Source organism: Salvelinus namaycush, chromosome 23 (assembly GCF_016432855.1).
Source record: "Salvelinus namaycush isolate Seneca chromosome 23, SaNama_1.0, whole genome shotgun sequence".
NCBI lineage: Eukaryota > Metazoa > Chordata > Actinopteri > Salmoniformes > Salmonidae > Salvelinus > Salvelinus namaycush.
Genome location: NC_052329.1, coordinates 3364271 through 3382586, shown reverse-complemented (window position 1 = coordinate 3382586; position 18316 = coordinate 3364271). Strand labels below are relative to the sequence as shown.

Genomic DNA, 18316 nt, shown 5'->3' with positions numbered 1-18316 from the left:
TCTCTCTCTCTCTCTCTCTCTCTCTCTCTCTCTCTCTTTCACTCTCTCTCTCTCTCACTCTCGCTCTCTCACTCTCTTTTTATCTCTCTTTCTCTCTCTCTCTCTCTTTCACTCTCTCTCTCTCTCTGACTCTCTCTCTGACTCTCTCTCTCTCTCTCTCTCTCTTCTCTCTCTCTCTCTCAGAATGAAATCTGTGTTTACGTACACATTCTGTACATCATCAACTTGACAATATACCAGTTAATATATTAATATGTTTTTATTCAATCGTTTTAATCTGTCCTTTTTGTAGTTTGGGGTGTACCCTAAGATTTCTCTGTATTTTTAAGTGTGCTGCTGTATATGCCGTAGATAAAATGCATAGTTATTGCTCTCCTAGATTTTGACGGTAGTCTGTGTTTGTCTTGTGTCCTTACAGAGATCTGGGGGAGGTCTGGCCCTCCCTCTGTGTGCCTTCCAGGGCACCGTCTCCCTGCTCTCCCCCACAGGGAAGACCCTCTCCCTCTCCACCTATGAGGTCAGCAGCGACGGCCTCACTATCTCCCCCCACGCCGCCAAGAAGGTGGAGGTCTACCGCTCCAAGTCTGTAGGCCACGAGCCCAGTGCAGACGACCCCACCACCGGGGGCCCGGCCGGGGGAGTGGGGATGGAGGTGGAGGTGGGAGAGGTGGCAATGGGGGACACAAACGTGAAGATCCACCTGGAGGTGTTGGAGATCTGTGACAACGAGGAGGCCATGGACAGCGTGTCCATCATCTCTAACATCAGCCAGTCGTCCACCCACGCCCGCTCCCCGTCGCTGCGCTATTCTCGGAAGGAGAACCGCTTTGTGTCCTGTGACCTGGGGGAGACAGCCTCCTACTCACTGCTTATCCCCAATAGTGGCAACCCCGAGGCGGACAACATCAACATCAACATTCCTGACACGGTGGAGGCCCACCGGCAGAACAGCCGCAGACAGAAACAGGAGACAGGAGGCTACCGCGAGGAGATACAGCTGCTCAACGAAGCCTACAGGAAGCAGGAAGAGGACAGAGAAGACTGATACACACACATGAAGCAGGAAGTGGACATAGAAGACTGATAACCACAAAGAAAGCATGAAGAGGACAGAGAAGACTGATACATCACAGGAAGCAGGAAGAGGACAGAGAAGACTGATACACACACAAAGGAAGCAGGAAGAGGACAGTGAGACTGATACACACACACAGGAAGCATGAAGAGGACAGAGAAGACTGATACATCACAGGAAGCAGGAAGAGGACAGAGAAGACTGATACACACACAAAGGAAGCAGGAAGAGGACAGTCTGACTGATACACACACACAGGAAGCAGGAAGAGGACAGAGAAGCCTGATACACACACACACACACACACACACACAAATCAAATACATTTTTATTTGTCACATGCTTCATAAATAACAGGTGTAGACTAACAGTGAAATGCTTACTTAAGGGCCCTTCTCATAAAAAAGTGAAATAGTATTAAACAAATATAAAATTTATAACACAAGGAATATATAGAAAAATAATAACACAATGAGTAACGATAACTTGGCTACATACACGGTACCAGTACCGAGTCGATGTGCAGAGGTACGAGGTCATTTAGGTATATATGTACATATAGGTAGGGATAAAGTGACTAGGCAACGGGATAGATAATAAACAGTAGCAGCAGTGTATGTGGTGGGTCAGAAGAGACACACACACAGGAAGCAGGAAGAGGACAGAGAAGACTGATGCACACACACAGGAAAACAACGAGGGGACAGAGAATACTCATGCACACACACAGGAAGACAACGAGGGGACAGAGAATACTGATGCACACACACAGGAAGACAACGAGGGGACAGAGAATACTGATGCACACACACAGGAAGACAACGAGGGGACAGAGAATACTCATGCACACACACAGGAAGACAACGAGGGGACAGAGAATACTGATGCACACACACAGGAAGACAACGAGGGGACAGAGAATACTGATGCACACACACAGGAAGACAACGAGGGGACAGAGAATACTGATGCACACACACAGGAAGACAACGAGGGGACAGAGAATACTGATGCACACACACAGGAAGACAACGAGGGGACAGAGAATACTGATGCACACACACAGGAAGACAACGAGGGGACAGAGAATACTGATGCACACACACAGGAAGACAATCAGGGGACAGAGAATACTGATGCACACACACAGGAAGACAACGAGGGGACAGAGAATACTGATGCACACACACAGGAAGACAACGAGGGGACAGAGAATACTGATGCACACACACAGGAAGACAACGAGGGGACAGAGAATACTGATGCACACACACAGGAAACAACGAGGGGACAGAGAATACTGATGCACACACACAGGAAGACAACGAGGGGACAGAGAATACTGATGCACACACACAGGAAGACAACGAGGGGACAGAGAATACTGATGCACACACACAGGAAGACAACGAGGGGACAGAGAATACTGATGCACACACACAGGAAGACAACGAGGGGACAGAGAATACTGATGCACACACACAGGAAGACAACGAGGGGACAGAGAATACTGATGCACACACACAGGAAGACAACGAGGGGACAGAGAATACTGATGCACACACACAGGAAGACAACGAGGGGACAGAGAATACTGATGCACACACACAGGAAGACAACGAGGGGACAGAGAATACTGATGCACACACACAGGAAAACAACGAGGGGACAGAGAATACTGATGCACACACACAGGAAGACAACGAGGGGACAGAGAATACTGATGCACACACACAGGAAAACAACGAGGGGACAGAGAATACTGATGCACACACACAGGAAGCAGACTGGAAAGACATATCCAGAAGGACTGACCTTTTAACTCTATATTTTAAGTGTATATTGTGACAAAACATTAGCTGCCGCTGCCTAAGACTTCTGGAACACATATCCTGTGTCCATTCTGTGCTTTAAACGTCCATTATGTGTATATGTGATGAGGTGAGGTTAAGAGAAGTTGGTGCAGGATTAAGTGATGAGGTGAGGTGGAGAGAAGGTGGTGGAGGACTACGTGATGAGGTGAGGTGGTGCAGGACTAAGGGATAAGGTGAGGTGGTGCAGGACTGAGTGATGAGGTGAGGTGGTGCAGGACTAAGGGATGAGGTGAGGTGGTGCAGGACTAACTGAGGAGGTGAGGTGGAGAGAAGGTGGTGCTGGACTAAGTGATGAGGTGAGGTGGTGCAGGACTGAGTGAGGAGGTGAGGTGGAGAGAAGGTGGTGCAGGACTAAGTGAGGAGGTGAGGTGGTGCAGGACTAAGTGAGGAGGTGAGGTGGTGCAGGACTAAGTGAGGAGGTGAGGTGGTGCAGGACTAAGGGATGAGGTGAGGTGGTGCAGGACTGAGTGAGGAGGTGAGGTGGAGAGAAGGTGGTGCAGGACTAAGTGATGAGGTGAGGTGGTGCAGGACTAAGTGATGAGGTGAGGTGGAGAGAAGGTGGTGCTGGACTAAGTGATGAGGTGAGGTGGTGCAGGACTAAGTGATGAGGTGAGGTGGTGCAGGACTACGGGATGAGGTGAGGTGGTGCAGGACTAAGGGATGAGGTGAGGTGGTGCAGGACTAAGTGATGAGGTGAGGTGGTGCAGGACTAAGGGATGAGGTGAGGTGGTGCAGGACTAAGGGATGAGGTGAGGTGGTGCAGGACTAAGTGAGGAGGTGAGGTGGAGAGAAGGTGGTGCTGGACTAAGTGAGGAGGTGAGGTGGAGAGAAGGTGGTGCAGGACTAAGGGATGAGGTGAGGTGGTGCAGGACTAAGTGAGGAGGTGAGGTGGAGAGAAGGTGGTGCTGGACTAAGTGATGAGGTGAGGTGGAGAGAAGGTGGTGCTGGACTAAGTGATGAGGTGAGGTGGTGCAGGACTGAGTGAGGAGGTGAGGTGGTGCAGGACTAAGGGATGAGGTGAGGTGGAGAGAAGGTGGTGCAGGACTAAAGGATAGCAGCGCAATGAAAGAGAAGACAGAAAGGGAGAGCAGAGAGAAAGGCTGGAGAGAATATTACCCATTTTAGTATTCATGCTGGGGTCTCCACCATCAGGAAATAGAGAGAGAGAGAGAGAGAGAGAGAGAATGGGGAGGGTTTCACTCTTCACGGTCTCTACATGGACCTGTTATTACAATCAACGTCACCAATGAGGCTACAGGGAGATCACCAGCTCCTCTGAGTTATCCCACTGTGTGTCTGGTGCATGCTCTGTCTGTGTTTAACTGTATCAATATGTGTGTGTGTGTGTGTGTGTGTGTGTGTGTGTGTGTGTGTGTGTGTGTGTGTGTGTGTGTGTGTGTGTGTGTGTGTGTGTGTGTGTGTGTGTGTGTGTGTGTGTGTGTGTGTGTGTGTGTGTGTGTGTGTGTGTTAAATAGTGTGCCTTTACTCTTAAATAATCTGCTGAGAACCCGGACTCTGAGGAATCGATCAGTTACCTTGCTGCTGAGACTGGAGTGGAGGCTGCTGAGGAGATGCCGGCTCATAATAATGGCTGGAACTGAGCAAATGGAATGAAATGAATGGCATTTAATGTATTTGATACCATTGATACCGTTCCATTATTACGCTCCAGCCATTACCACAAGCCTTTCCTCCCTAATTACGGTGCCACCAACCTCCTGTGGCTGAGAGCCTGGAGGACCCAACCTCCTGTGGCTGAGAGCCTGGAGGACCCAACCTCCTGTGGCTGAGAGCCTGGAGGACCCAACCTCCTGTGGCTGAGAGCCTGGAGGACCCAACCTCCTGTGGCTGAGAGCCTGGAGGACCCAACCTCCTGTGGCTGAGAGCCTGGAGGAACCAACCTCCTGTGGCTGAGAGCCTGGAGGACCCAACCTCCTGTGGCTGAGAGCCTGGAGGACCCAACCTCCTGTGGCTGAGAGCCTGGAGGACCCAACCTCCTGTGGCTGAGAGCCTGGAGGACCCAACCTCCTGTGGCTGAGAGCCTGGAGGACCCAACCTCCTGTGGCTGAGAGCCTGGAGGAACCAACCTCCTGTGGCTGAGAGCCTGGAGGACCCAACCTCCTGTGGCTGAGAGCCTGGAGGACCCAACCTCCTGTGGCTGAGAGCCTGGAGGACCCAACCTCCTGTGGCTGAGAGCCTGGAGGACCCAACCTCCTGTGGCTGAGAGCCTGGAGGAACCAACCTCCTGTGGCTGAGAGCCTGGAGGACCCAACCTCCTGTGGCTGAGAGCCTGGAGAAACCAAGCTCCCGAGGCTGAGAGCCTGGAGAAACCAAGCTCCCGAGGCTGAGAGCCTGGAGAAACCAAGCTCCCGAGGCTGAGAGCCTGGAGAAACCAAGCTCCCGAGGCTGAGAGCCTGGAGAAACCAACCTCCCGAGGCTGAGAGCCTGGAGAAACCAAGCTCCCGAGGCTGAGAGCCTGGAGAAACCAAGCTCCCGAGGCTGAGAGCCTGGAGAAACCAAGCTCCCGAGGCTGAGAGCCTGGAGAAACCAAGCTCCCGAGGCTGAGAGCCTGGAGGACCCAATGGAGGAGGACCCATAGGAGGAGTAGATCAGTTAATAGATCAGTCTGCGTTCCAATTCGTCCCAAAGGTGTTCGATGGGGTTGAGGTCAGGGCTCTGTGCAGGCCAGTCAAGTTCTTCAACACCGATCTCAACAAACCATTTCTGTATAGGCTTCGATTTGTGTACGGGGGCATTGTCATGCTGAAACAGGAAAGGTCCTTCCCCAAACTCTTGCCACAAAGTTGGAAGCAATGAATCGTCTAGAATGTCATTGTATGCTGTAGCTTAAAGATTTCCCTTCACTAGAACTAAAACAGCCCCTGACCATTATTCCTCCTCCACCAAACTTTACAGTTGGCACTATGCATTCATGCAGGTAGCATTTTCCTGGCATCCGCCAAACCCAGATGGTGAAGCGTGATTCATCACTCCAAAGAACACGTTTCCACTGCTCCAGAGTCCAATGACTGCGAGCTCTACACCACTCCAGCCAACATTTGGAATTGCGCATGGTGATCTTAGGCTTGTGTGCGGCTGTTCGGCCATGGAAACCCACTTCATGAAGCTCCTGAAGAACAGTTATTGTGCTGACGTTGATTCCAGAGGCAGTTTGGAACTCGGTAGTGGGTGTTGCAGCTGAAGACAGACAATTTCTACGCACTTCAGCACCCGGTGGTCCCATTCTATGAGCTTGTGTGGCCTACCACTTCGCGGCTGAGCTGTTGAAGGTCACTGAGTTCTTCAGTAAGGCCATTCTGCTGCCAATGTTTGTCTATGGAAATCGCATGGCTGTGTGCTCGATTGTATACACCTGTCAGCAACAGTTTTGAAGGGGTGTACACATACTTTTGTATACAGTACCAGTCAAAAGTTTAGACATCTACTCATTCAAGGGTTTTTCTTTATTTTACTATTTTCTACATTGTAGAATAATAGTGAAGACATCAAAACTATGAAATAAAACATATGGAATCACGTAGTAACTAAAAAAGTGTTAAACAAATCAAAATATATTGTATATTTGAGATTCTTCAAAGTAGCATTGATGACAGCTTTGCACACTCTTGGCATTCTCTCAACCAGCTTCACCTGGAATGCTTTTCCAACAGTCTTGAAGGAGTTCCCACATATGCTGAGCACTTGTTGGCTGCTTTTCCTTCACTCTGCGGTCCAACTCATCCCAAACCATCTCAATTGGGTTGAGGTCGGGTGATTGTGGAGGCCAGGTCATTTGATGCAGCACTCCATCACTCTCCTTCTTGGTCCAATAGCCCTTACACAGCCTGGAGGTGTGTTGGGTCATTGTCCTGTTGAAAAACAAATGATAGTCCCACTAAGCGCAAACCAGATGGGATGGCGTATCACTGCATAATGCTGTGGTAGCCATGCTGGTTAGTTGTGCCTTGAATTCTAAATAAATCACAGACAATGTCACCAGCAAAGCACCCACACCATCACACCATCTCCCTTCTTCACAGTGGGAACCATACATGCAGAGGTAATCCGTTCACCTACTCTGCGTCTCACAAAGACACGGCGGTTGGAACCAAAAATCTCAAATTTGAACTCATCAGACCAAAAAACAGATTGCCACAGGTTTAATGTCCATTGCTCGTGTTTCTTGGCCCAAGCAAGTCGCTTTTTCTTATTGGTGTCCTTTACTAGTGGTTTCTTTGCAGGCCTGATTCACACAGTCTCCTCTGAACAGTTGATGTCTGTTACTTGAACTCTGTGAAGCATTTATTTGGGCTGCAATATGAGGCTGGTAACTCTAATGACCTTCTCCTCTGCAGCAGAGGTAACTCTGGGTCTTCCTTTCCTGTGGTGGACCTCATGAGCCAGTTTCATCATAGCGCTTGATGGTTTTTGCGACTGTACTTGAAGAAACTGTCAAAGTTCTTCCATTTTTCCGTATTGACTGACCTTCATGTCTTAAAATAGTGATGGACTGTCGTTTCTCTTTGCTTATTTGAGCTGTTCTTGCCATAATATGGGCTATCTTCTGTATACCACCCCTACCTTGTCACTACACAACTGATTGGCTCAAACGCATTAAGAAGGAAAGAAATTTCACGAATTAATTTTTTATAATCCACACCTGTTAATTGAAATGCATTCCAGGTGACTACCTCATGAAGCTGGTTGAGAGAATGCCAAGAGTGTGCAAAGCTGTCATCGAGGCAAAGGGTGGCTACTTTGAAGAATCTCAAATCTCAAATATATTTTGATTTGTTTAACACATGTTTGGTTACTACACGATTCCATATGTGTTATTTCATAGTTTTGATGTCTTCACTATTATTCTACAATGTAGAAAATAGTTTAAAAACAGAAAACCCCTGGAATGAGTAGGTGTGTCAAAACTTTTGACTTGTACTGTATATAGTGTATGAAATGGGTTGAACAGATTGTAAACATTATTAAAGTGGCCAGTGTTCCATGTCTATGTACATAGGGCAGCAGCCTCTAAGGTGCAGGGTTGAGTAACCGGGTGGTAGCCGGGTAGTGATGGCTATTTAACAGTCTGATGGCCTTGAGATAGAAGTTACTTTTCAGTCTGTATGTCCCAGCTTTGATGCACCTGTACTGACCTCACCTTCTGGGTGGTAGCGGGGTGAACAGGCCGTGGCTCGCGTGGTTCGGGTGGCTAAGGTCCTTGATGACCTTCTTGCCCTTCCTGTGACACCGGGTGCTGTAGATGTCCCGGAGGGCTCTCGTTGGTCCATCTGTAAAAGTTTGTGAGCGTCTTAGGGGCCAAGACACATTTCTTCAACCTCCTGAGGTTTAAAAGGTGCCGTTGCGCCTTCTTCACTATACTGTCTGTGTTTGGGGACCATTTCAGACACTCATGTGAGCTGCCTCCAGGTTTTATTTCATGTTCCATAAAGGATGTGTTTTGTTGTGTGTCGTCTGTGTTGTGTTGTGTTGTGTCTTTCAGCAGAGAAAAGCTTTGTCACGTGTCACATAATGTTTCATCCTTCCTATGAATGTGCTCATGAAATATTTATACTAGAAAATTGCCTCAAATAACACTGTAAAATGCTTTTACATTCACAATGCTTTAAGGCAACAACAAAAACAAGTTAGAGAAAAGTGGCTAACAGATGAATCATATGGCTTGACTTATGAATCATAATGCTTATGAATCATATGGCTTGACTTATGAATCATATGGCTTATGAATCATATGGCTTGACTTATGAATCATATGGCTTATGAATCCTATGGCTTGACTTATGAATCCTATGGCTTATGAATCATATGGCTTGGCTTATGAATCCTATGGCTTATGAATCATATGGCTTGGCTTATGAATCCTATGGCTTATGAATCATATGGCTTGGCTTATGAATCCTATGGCTTATGAATCATAACCAATGGGTCCCAGTAGATGAGTTGACTTTTGACCTTGTAATGAATAGAGACCATTTCAGTGTTTTGACAAGAGTTTTAGCAGAGTTTTAACCCTTTCAATGCAGCAGCATCACATCTCTTCAGCCAAGCAGAATGGAAATAAACTCACCACTTGCTCATTTATTCATTCATGTGAGTATATGGTATTGAAGTTTTCTTTCCATACGGTACACATTTTTAGATGAGTGTTTTTCTTCTTATTTGTAAATCATTGAGGAAGGATGCACGGCTCACCACTGAGAAGGCTGGGAGGAATGTTTGTTTACCTGTATGAATTACTTATCTATGCTAATTGAATGACTGACAATCAGTCAAAACAAATTCACTGATAGATTTGAATCCACTATAACATAACCAACAGACTAGTTATCACACTATCGAACACACTTCAGTAGGCATTACTAACTACTGTAACTAACTGACTAGCTGATACAGTATATAGTCTTTGTGTCTCTGTGATGTGTGTGGTAACTAGTGCAGTTATTCCCAACAGTCCTCAGTGGAAATGTTATTGTCCTCCTCCTCTTTCCTCTATTTAATGTGATTTCAGCTGCTCTGTTTTTGAGTGACCCCCCCCCCCCCCCCCCCCCCCCGGTCTCTCTCCCATGTACCGGTCACGCTGCTGTCATGATCCTCTGTGTTCTTGTTGCAGCTTTAACCTCCTCGCTATTAGCTTTTTGAACGTGAACTCTGTGGCCAGGGTAGACACTGAGGGGTACAGGAAGTGTGTCCTGGGGTAAGGAATGCTTTGTTAGGGGAAGAGGAGCGTTTCTGTCATTGTTTTATGTCCGAGGAGTCTTCGCTCTTGACACGGTAAATGTCACATTCATAATCTGTCTTGAAACCCTTTCATCTCATCCTCCTACTAACAAAATATAATGACAATCTTGTACCTTGAAGAATAAAAGCTGTTTAGGTGTAGTGCAACACAATGTAAAGTGTTATTACCACTAAATCGTCATCACTTCTGGGTTAAATAATTCAGTATGGGGGTCAAAGGTTGTTGGTTGCCAGGTACCAGCGGGAGGTACTCCTTTACCATCCTCAAGGAAACACAGATGGGGGAGGGATATTCAATTATTCAATCCATACTAAAGCAACCCTCCCCCTCTAGCTAACTCTATTTCTCTGTCCTCACTCTCTCCTTCTCTTTCTCTGTCCTCACTCTCTCCCCCTCCTTCTCTTTCTCTGTCCTCACTCTCTCCCCCTCCTTCTCTTTCTCTGTCCTCACGCTCTCCCCCTCCTTCTCTTTCTCTGTCCTCACTCTCTCCCCCTCCTTCTCTTTCTCTGTCCTCACTCTCTCCCCCTCCTTCTCTTTCTCTGTCCTCACTCTCCCCCTCCTTCTCTTTCTCTGTCCTCACTCTCTCCCCCTCCTTCTCTTTCTCTGTCCTCACTCTCTCCCCCTCGTTCTCTTTCTCTGTCCTCACTCTCCCCCTCCTTCTCTTTCTCTTTCTCTGTCCTCACTCTCTCCCCCTCCTTTTCTCTCTGTCCTCACTCTCTCCCCCTCCTTCTCTTTCTCTGTCCTCACTCTCTCCCCCTCGTTCTCTTTCTCTGTCCTCACTCTCTCCCCCTCGTTCTCTTTCTCTGTCCTCACTCTCTCCTTCTCTTTCTCTGTCCTCACTCTCTCCCCCTCCTTTTCTCTCTGTCCTCACTCTCTCCCCCTCCTTCTCTTTCTCTGTCCTCACTCTCTCCCCCTCCTTCTCTTTCTCTGTCCTCACTCTCTCCCCCTCGTTCTCTTTCTCTGTCCTCACTCTCTCCCCCTCCTTCTCTTTTGCCCCCCACCCTCTCATTCCCTGTCTCACAGGTTTCAAATAATGACAAAGTTGAGACAAAAGGCAATAGCAGAAGGAGATACGTCCGGATTTCCCCCCTAATTTCAACGCCAGAGGAAACCTCTGATTCAAACCCAGACTTATAGTGAATCTTTCATGTCTTCTCCCATGATATTTCTCACAGACGGAATACATTTCAGTCAGAACTGGTAAATGGCAGATCTTTAAAGGTAGAATAGGAAGTGAAATATCCTCATGAGACATGGGGACTCACATTAGGTACACACAGAAGGCTGGATCTTGGTATAAAAAAAAAAGTCATAACCCCAAAGAGAATTAATCTCCTGTCCTTCATTTAAACTGATGTCAATTTTCATTTATTTGATTGAATAGCAGCATCACCCTTGACGTAATGGATACTGAAGTCATTTCTATTGAGGTTGAGTAGTGGGGTTGGGGTTGATTCATTGGCTGGATGACTGGGTCTAACGCGGCACCGCCATAATGATGGATGAGGTACAGACAGACTGACGGATGGTAAGCATGACAAGAGAGTCACAGACTCCTTCATTATTACTGTGAGAATTACAGCTTCAGAGGTGAGAGAAGCAGACGGTGAGGAAGAACATTTCAAAGGGCTCTTGGTGAAAATATGATCCATGTTTCATGACAGGGACTCCGGGTTTATGTGGGATCTTCCTTGTTGCCTCACACGTCTCACACGCATGACTCTCTCTCCCTCAATCTTGCACCCTCTTAAAAGCTCTCCCTTTCTTTCAGTATCACTCTCAAGAGTTACCCACTCTCCCTCTATCTCTTTCTCTCATTATCTCTCATTCTCTCTCATTATATCTCCTCTAATTCTCTCTCCTCTCATTATCTCTCATTATATCTCTTCTAACTCTCTCTCCTCTAATTCTCTCCTCTCATTATCTCCTCTCATTATATCTCTTCTAACTCTCTCCTCTAATTCTCTCCTCTCATTATCTCCTTCTCTCATTCTCTCTCATTATATCTCCTCTAACTCTCTCCTCTCATTCTCTCTCCTCTCATTATCTCCTTATCTCTCCTTCTCTCATTATATCTCTTCTAACTCTCTCTCCTCTAATTCTCTCCTCTCATTATCTCCTTCTCTCATTCTCTCTCATTATATTTCCTCTAACTCTCTCCTCTAATTCTCTCCTCTCATTATCTCCTTCTCTCATTCTCTCTCATTATATCTCTTCTAACTCTCTCCTCTCATTCTCTCTCCTCTCATTATCTCCTTATCTCTCCTTCTCTCATTATATCTCTTCTAACTCTCTCTCCTCTAATTCTCTCCTCTCATTATCTCCTTCTCTCATTCTCTCTCATTATATCTCCTCTAACTCTCTCCTCTAATTCTCACTCCTCTCATTATCTCCTTCTCTCACTCTCCTCTCATACTCTCTCCTCTCATTCTATCTCCTCTCACTCTCCTCTAATTCTCTCATTCTCTCTCCTTCTCTCACTCTCTCTCCTCTCATTCTCTCTCCTCTCATTCTCTCATTCTCTCTACTCTAATTCTCTCTCCTCTCATTCTCTCTTCTTCTCTCACTCTCCTTCTCTCACTTTCCTTCTCTCCTCTCATTCTCTTTCCTTCTCTCACTCTCTCCTCTCATTCTCTCTCCTTCTCTCCTCTCTCCTTCGCTCCCATTTGCCATGCTTTAGGGCACTAATTAGCTCTGCTCTGTAAAAAAAATTATAATAACATCTCACTTCCCTATAAATTCAACAGATTTCAACAAAATCCTAAAGGCAATCTGAACACAGTCCAATTAAAAACTCTGTGTTAGGGGGAGCGCCGGAAGACTGAACACGTAGTGAAGAACATCAGTCTCTTCGGATATGAAGCCCCAGTCATTTCGAACAGCTCTGGATCAATATATACAATATGAGCCAGAAAGGCAACTGCAGCTAAGTGATGTTTGAAAAAAGCCATAAGATAATGTACTGTGTTCTACACACCACAGGCATTGAAACAAGACACTTGTTAAAATCATTTATTTTAGTCTTATCCGTTTACTGTTCTGGTTTGGCTTCTATGTGAATTTAATTTGACCCTAATATGTAATTATTTTGGACTTAAATGCCCTCCATAGGATTTGATGATACAATCACAGGTGGCCCCTGGAGTGGTCAATGAAGATTCTCAAACACACCATGAACGTTTCAAACAAAAAGGCACTTTTATTGAATATGCCAGGGTTTCCCAAACTCGGTCCTGACCTCCTCATTAAGGATTAGCTTCCATTACACTTGGCACAAAGTCTTAGAGACTCCACTGTGTGTGTGTGTGTGTGTGTGTGTGCGTGCGTGCGTGCGTGCGTGCGTGCGTGCGTGCGTGCGTGCGTGCGTGCAGTGTTTCCCCTATATTAGCCGTACCCTCAACCTACTCCTCTGTTCCTCGGGTGATGTGGAGGTTAACCCAGGCCTTGCGTGTCCCCAGGCGCTCTCATTTGTCGACTTCTGTAACTGTAAAACCCTTGGTTTCATGCATGTTAACATCAGAAGCCTCCTCCCTAAGTTTGTTTTACTCACTGCTTTAGCACATTCAGCCAACCCTGATGTCCTTGCCGTGTCTGAATCCTGGCATAGGAAGGCCACCAAAAATTCAGAGATTTCCATCTCCAACTACAACATTTTCCGTCAAGATAGAACTGCCAAAGGGGGAGGAGTTGCAATCTACTGCAGAGATAGCCTGCAAAGTTCTGTCATACTTTCCAGGTCTATGCCCAAACAGTTCGAGCTTCTAATTTTAAAAATGTATCTCTCCAGAAATAAATCTCTCACTGTTGCCGCCTGTTATAGACCCCCCTCAGCTCTCAGCTGTGCCCTGGACACCTTATGTGTAACGGCTGTCGTCTTCCTCCTCGTCTGAGGAGGAGACGTTTGAAGGATCGGAGGACCAATGCGCAGCATGGTAATTGTTCATCTTATTTAATGAAAGTGAACAACTCAAAATACAAAAACAACAAAGTGAAAACCGAAACAGTTCTATCTGGTGCAGACACACAAAGACTGAAAAAAACCACCCACAAAACCCAACAGAAAACAGGCTACCTAAATATGGTTCCCAATCAGGGACAACGATTGACAGCTGCCTCTGATTGAGAACCATATCAGGCCAAACACAGAAAACCAACACAGAAATAGAAAACATAGATTACCCACCCAACTCACGCCCTGACCACACTAAAACAAAGAAAATACAAAAGATCTATGGTCAGAACGTGACATTATGTGAATTGATTGCCCCACATCTATCTTCAGAGTTTGTTCTGTTAGGTAACCTAAACTGGGATATGCTTAACACTCTGGAAGTCCTACAATCTAAGATAGATGCCCTCAATATCACACAAATGATCAAGGAACCCACCAGGTACAACCCTAAATCCGTAAACATGGGCACCCTCATAGATATTATCCTGACCAACTTGCCCTCCAAATACACCTCTGCTGTTTTCAATCAGGATCTCAGCGATCACTGCCTCATTGCTTGCATCCGCAATGGGTCCGCGGTCAAACAACCACCCCTCATCACTGTCAAACGCTCCCTAAAACACTATTGCGAGCAGGCCTTTCTAATCGACCTGGCCCGGGTATCCTGGAAGGATATTGACCTCATCCCGTCAGTAGAGGATGCCTGGTCGTTCTTTAAAAGTAATTTCCTCACCATCTTAAATAAGCATGCCCCTTTCAAAAAATGTAGAACTAAGAACAGATCTATCCTTTGGTTCACTCCAGACCTGACTTCCCTCGACCAGCACAAAAACATCCTGTGGCGGACTGCACTAGCATCGAAGAATCCCCATGATATGCAACTTTTCAGGGAAGTCAGGATCCAATACACGCAGTCAGTCAGGAAAGCAAAGGCTAGCTCTTTCAAACAGAAATTTGCATCCTGTAGCTCTAACTCCAAAAAGTTTTGGGACACTGTAAAGTCCATGGAGAATAAGAGCACCTCCTCCCCGATGCCCACTGCACTGAGGCTAGGAAACACAGTCACCACCGATAAATCCACTATAATCGAGAATTTCAACAAGCATTTCTCTACGGCTGGCCATGCTTTCCACCTGGTTACCCCAACCCCGGCCAACAGCTCAGCACCCCCCGCAGCTACTTGCCCAAGCCTCCCCAGCTTCTCCTTCACCCAAATCCAGATAGCAGATGTTCTGAAAGAGCTGCAAAACCCGGACCCGTACAAATCAGCTGGGCTAGACAATCTGGGCCCTCTCTTTCTAAAATTATCCGCTGCCATTGTTGCAACCCCTATTACCGGTCTGTTCAACCTCTCTTTCGTTTCGTCCAAGATCCCTAAAGATTGGAAAGCTGCCGCGGTCATCCTATCTTCAAAGGGGGTGACACTCTAGACCCAAACTGTTACAGACCTAAATCCATCCTGCCCTGCCTTTCTAAAGTCTTCGAAAGCCAAGTTAATAAACAGATCACTGACCATTTCGAATCCCACCGTACCTTCTCCGCTGTGCAATCCGGTTTCCGAGCTGGGTCACGGGTGCATCTCAGCCACGCTCAAGGTACTAAACGATATCATAACCGCCATCGATAAAAGACAGTACTGTGCAGCCGTCTTCATCGACCTGGCAAAGGCTTTTGACTCTGTCAATCAACGTATTCTTATTGGCAGACTCAACAGCCTTGGTTTCTCAAATGACTGCCTCGCCTGGTTCACCAACTACTTCTCAGATAGAGTTCAGTGTGTAAAATCAGTGGGCCTGTTGTCAGGACCTCTGGCAGTCTCTATGGGGGTACCACAGGGTTCAATTCTCGGACCGACTCTTTTCTCTGTATATATCAACGATGTCGCTCTTGCTGCTGGTGATTCCCTGATCCACATCTGCGCAGACGACACCATTCTGTATACATCTGGCCCTTCTTTGGACACTGTGTTAACAAACCTCCAAACGAAATTCAATGCCATACAATGCCCCCCCCCCCCCCCCCCGACTAGCATCACTACTCTGGACGGTTCTGACTTAGAATATGTGGACAACTACAAATACCTAGGTGTTTGATTAGACTGTAAACTCTCCTTCCAGACTTATATTAAACATCTCCAATCCAAAATTAAATCTAAAATCGGCTTCCTATTTCGCAACAAAGCCTCCTTCACTTACGCCTCCAAACATACCCTCGTAAAACTGACTATCCAACAGATCCTCGACTTTGGCGATGTCATTTACAAAATAGCCTTCAACACTCTACTCAGCAAACTGGATGCAGTCTATCACAGTGCCATCCGTTTTGTCACCAAAGCCCCATATACCACCCACCACTGCGACCTGTATGCTCTCGTCTGCTGGCCCTCGCTACATATTCGTCGCCAGACCCACTGGCTCCAGGTCATCTATAAGTCTTTGCCAGGTTAAGCTCCGCTTTATCTCAGCTCACTGGTTACGATAACAACACCCACCCGTAGCATTCGCTCCAGCAGGTATATCTCACTGGTCATCCCCAAAGCCAACACCTCCTTTGGCCGCCTTTCCTTCCAGTTCTCTGCTGCCAATGACTGGAACAAATTGCAAAAATTGCTGAAGTTGGAGACTTATATCTCCCTCACTAACTTTAAAAATCAGCTATCTGAGCAGCTAACCGATCGCTGCAGCTGTACACAGCCCATCTGTAAATAGCCCATCCAATCTACCTACCTCACCCCCATATTGTTTTTATTAACTTTTTTGCTCTTTTGCACACCAGTATTTCTATTTACACATCATCATCTTCACATCTATCACTGCAGTGTTAATTTGCTAAATTGTAATTACTTCGCTACTATTGCCAATTTACTGCCTTACCTCCTCACGGCATTTGCACACACTATATATAGACTTTTTTCTATTGTGTTATTGACTCTACGTTTGTTTATTCCATGTGTAACTCTGTGTTGTTGTTTGTGTCGCACTGCCTTGCTTTGTCTTGGCCAGGTCGCAGTTGCAAATGAGAACTTGTTCTCAACTGACCTACCTGGTTAAATAAAGGTGAAATTATTTTTTTTTTTAAATACAAATACTAATTTAACTGCCGCTGCTAAATCGTTGCTGCCACTCCAAAAAATATGATTAAAAAACGGTGTAAACTTAAACGTCTAACACCAGATATAATGCATGTAAAAAATATAATGGACCTATATATTTTTAAATAAGATAATCTTTGAGAACTAACAATCACTAAAATTATAACTAGACAGTCAGGAGAATCTAACATTTTTAATTCTCTCCTTCTCTCATGGGGCCCACATTGATTTTGTTATAATGTTTGAGTCACTCAGATAGCATACGAACAAGGCATAAGTCATGGCAAAAAGGGATGTAGAATTGCAGGAAATTCCCTTTAAAACAGCAAAAAACGACATCTCTGTGGCGAGGGCCTCTTCCATGCCCCCACTACTCACAACCAGTCCCATTTTGATCCAGAAAAAAACCCTGGAGTGACAAGTTACAACATAAATATTTGTAGCATTTAATGCATTCAGAGTCTTTTGGGGTCTCGCCGGGTTGCCTACCCGGGACAACCCCAGCAAAAGGACCACCCCCATGCTAACTTTGCCACGGCTGCAGAAATAAATCCTAGGGGAAACACTGGTGGGTGTGCATGCTACATCATGAAAATAACATTGTATATGAATGCCATCTGTTTTAGAGACATTTTTATTCAGCAATTTCCTTTAAGACAATTTAACAACATTAGTCTCTAAAAAATAGTGCTCTCTCTCCACCTAGGAAATTTCACAGCAAAGAGTCAATGTGAACCAAGGCTATCCTCTCGGGCCAATCATGAGGGAAACGTCATCATTCATCGACTATTTCATTGTTGTGTACACTATGCGACCGGATATAAATCTATATACAAGACTCACATCTCTGCAAAAAACATTACTGATTTTCACTTAATATCAGCGGAAATACTATTTGTTTCCTTCACATTCAACTGCTTAGGTATTCCGAACTTCATCTCAAATATGTACACGCTTCGAGATATACAATTATTAATTTAGCACATCTACGAGATCCACGGGCCGGCTAACGTTGTAACGTTTACTAGCTAACGTTAGCTAGCAATCCCAAGGCAAAGGTTTCGAATAGTGCAGCAAATTTAGCTACCTGGGTAGTCCCAATTTGTAAGTCTACAGACAGTGTCTTGCACTGCTAGCTTGCCATAGCTGTGTTCCTGTGGTTTTAAAGGCGGTATGAGTTATGGAGGTTATGGGGGCAGAGGCGGCCGACGAGGTGGCCGAAGAGGAGGTCGAGGATTCGGACGGGATGGAAGCCGGGAGAGGTGGGACCGCCAAGCTGGGTCGAGTGGTGGTGGACACCCGCGGAGCACCGAATCGGAGTCGAGGGAGGACCGGGGAGAACGAGGAGGGAGAGGTGGGGGACCAAACCGTCCACCCCCGCATCTAAAGGGCCGGGAGATCGGACTGTGGTACGCCAAATGGGGAGGCTTGAAGAGGAAAGAAAATGAGAGAAAATCGGTTAGTAGTGTAACATTAGTTACAGAGGCACCTGTGTATCTGTTTGGTGTGTAGTGGCTTGCTTGGGCTGTTGTCGTTGGTAGTCAGCTGCTCTACTTAGTCTCGTTGA

General features: G+C 46.3%; 2 protein-coding genes across 2 annotated transcripts in view; both read left to right on the top strand.

Annotated features, from left to right (window-relative positions):
* LOC120018913 (probable G-protein coupled receptor 149) overlaps window positions 1-1045 on the top strand; it is a 23489-nt gene extending 22444 nt beyond the window's left edge. The window contains exon 4 of the mRNA XM_038962132.1: window positions 419-1045. Within this exon, the coding sequence (XP_038818060.1) occupies window positions 419-1045 (627 nt within the window). The remainder of the gene's footprint in view (window positions 1-418) is intronic.
* Window positions 1046-17563: 16518 nt separating this feature from the next.
* Window positions 17564-18316, top strand: part of dhx36 (DEAH (Asp-Glu-Ala-His) box polypeptide 36) — a 72977-nt gene continuing 72224 nt past the window's right edge. Inside the window, exon 1 of the mRNA XM_038960979.1 lies at window positions 17564-18207. Within this exon, the coding sequence (XP_038816907.1) occupies window positions 17923-18207 (285 nt within the window). The 5' untranslated portion in view covers window positions 17564-17922. The remainder of the gene's footprint in view (window positions 18208-18316) is intronic.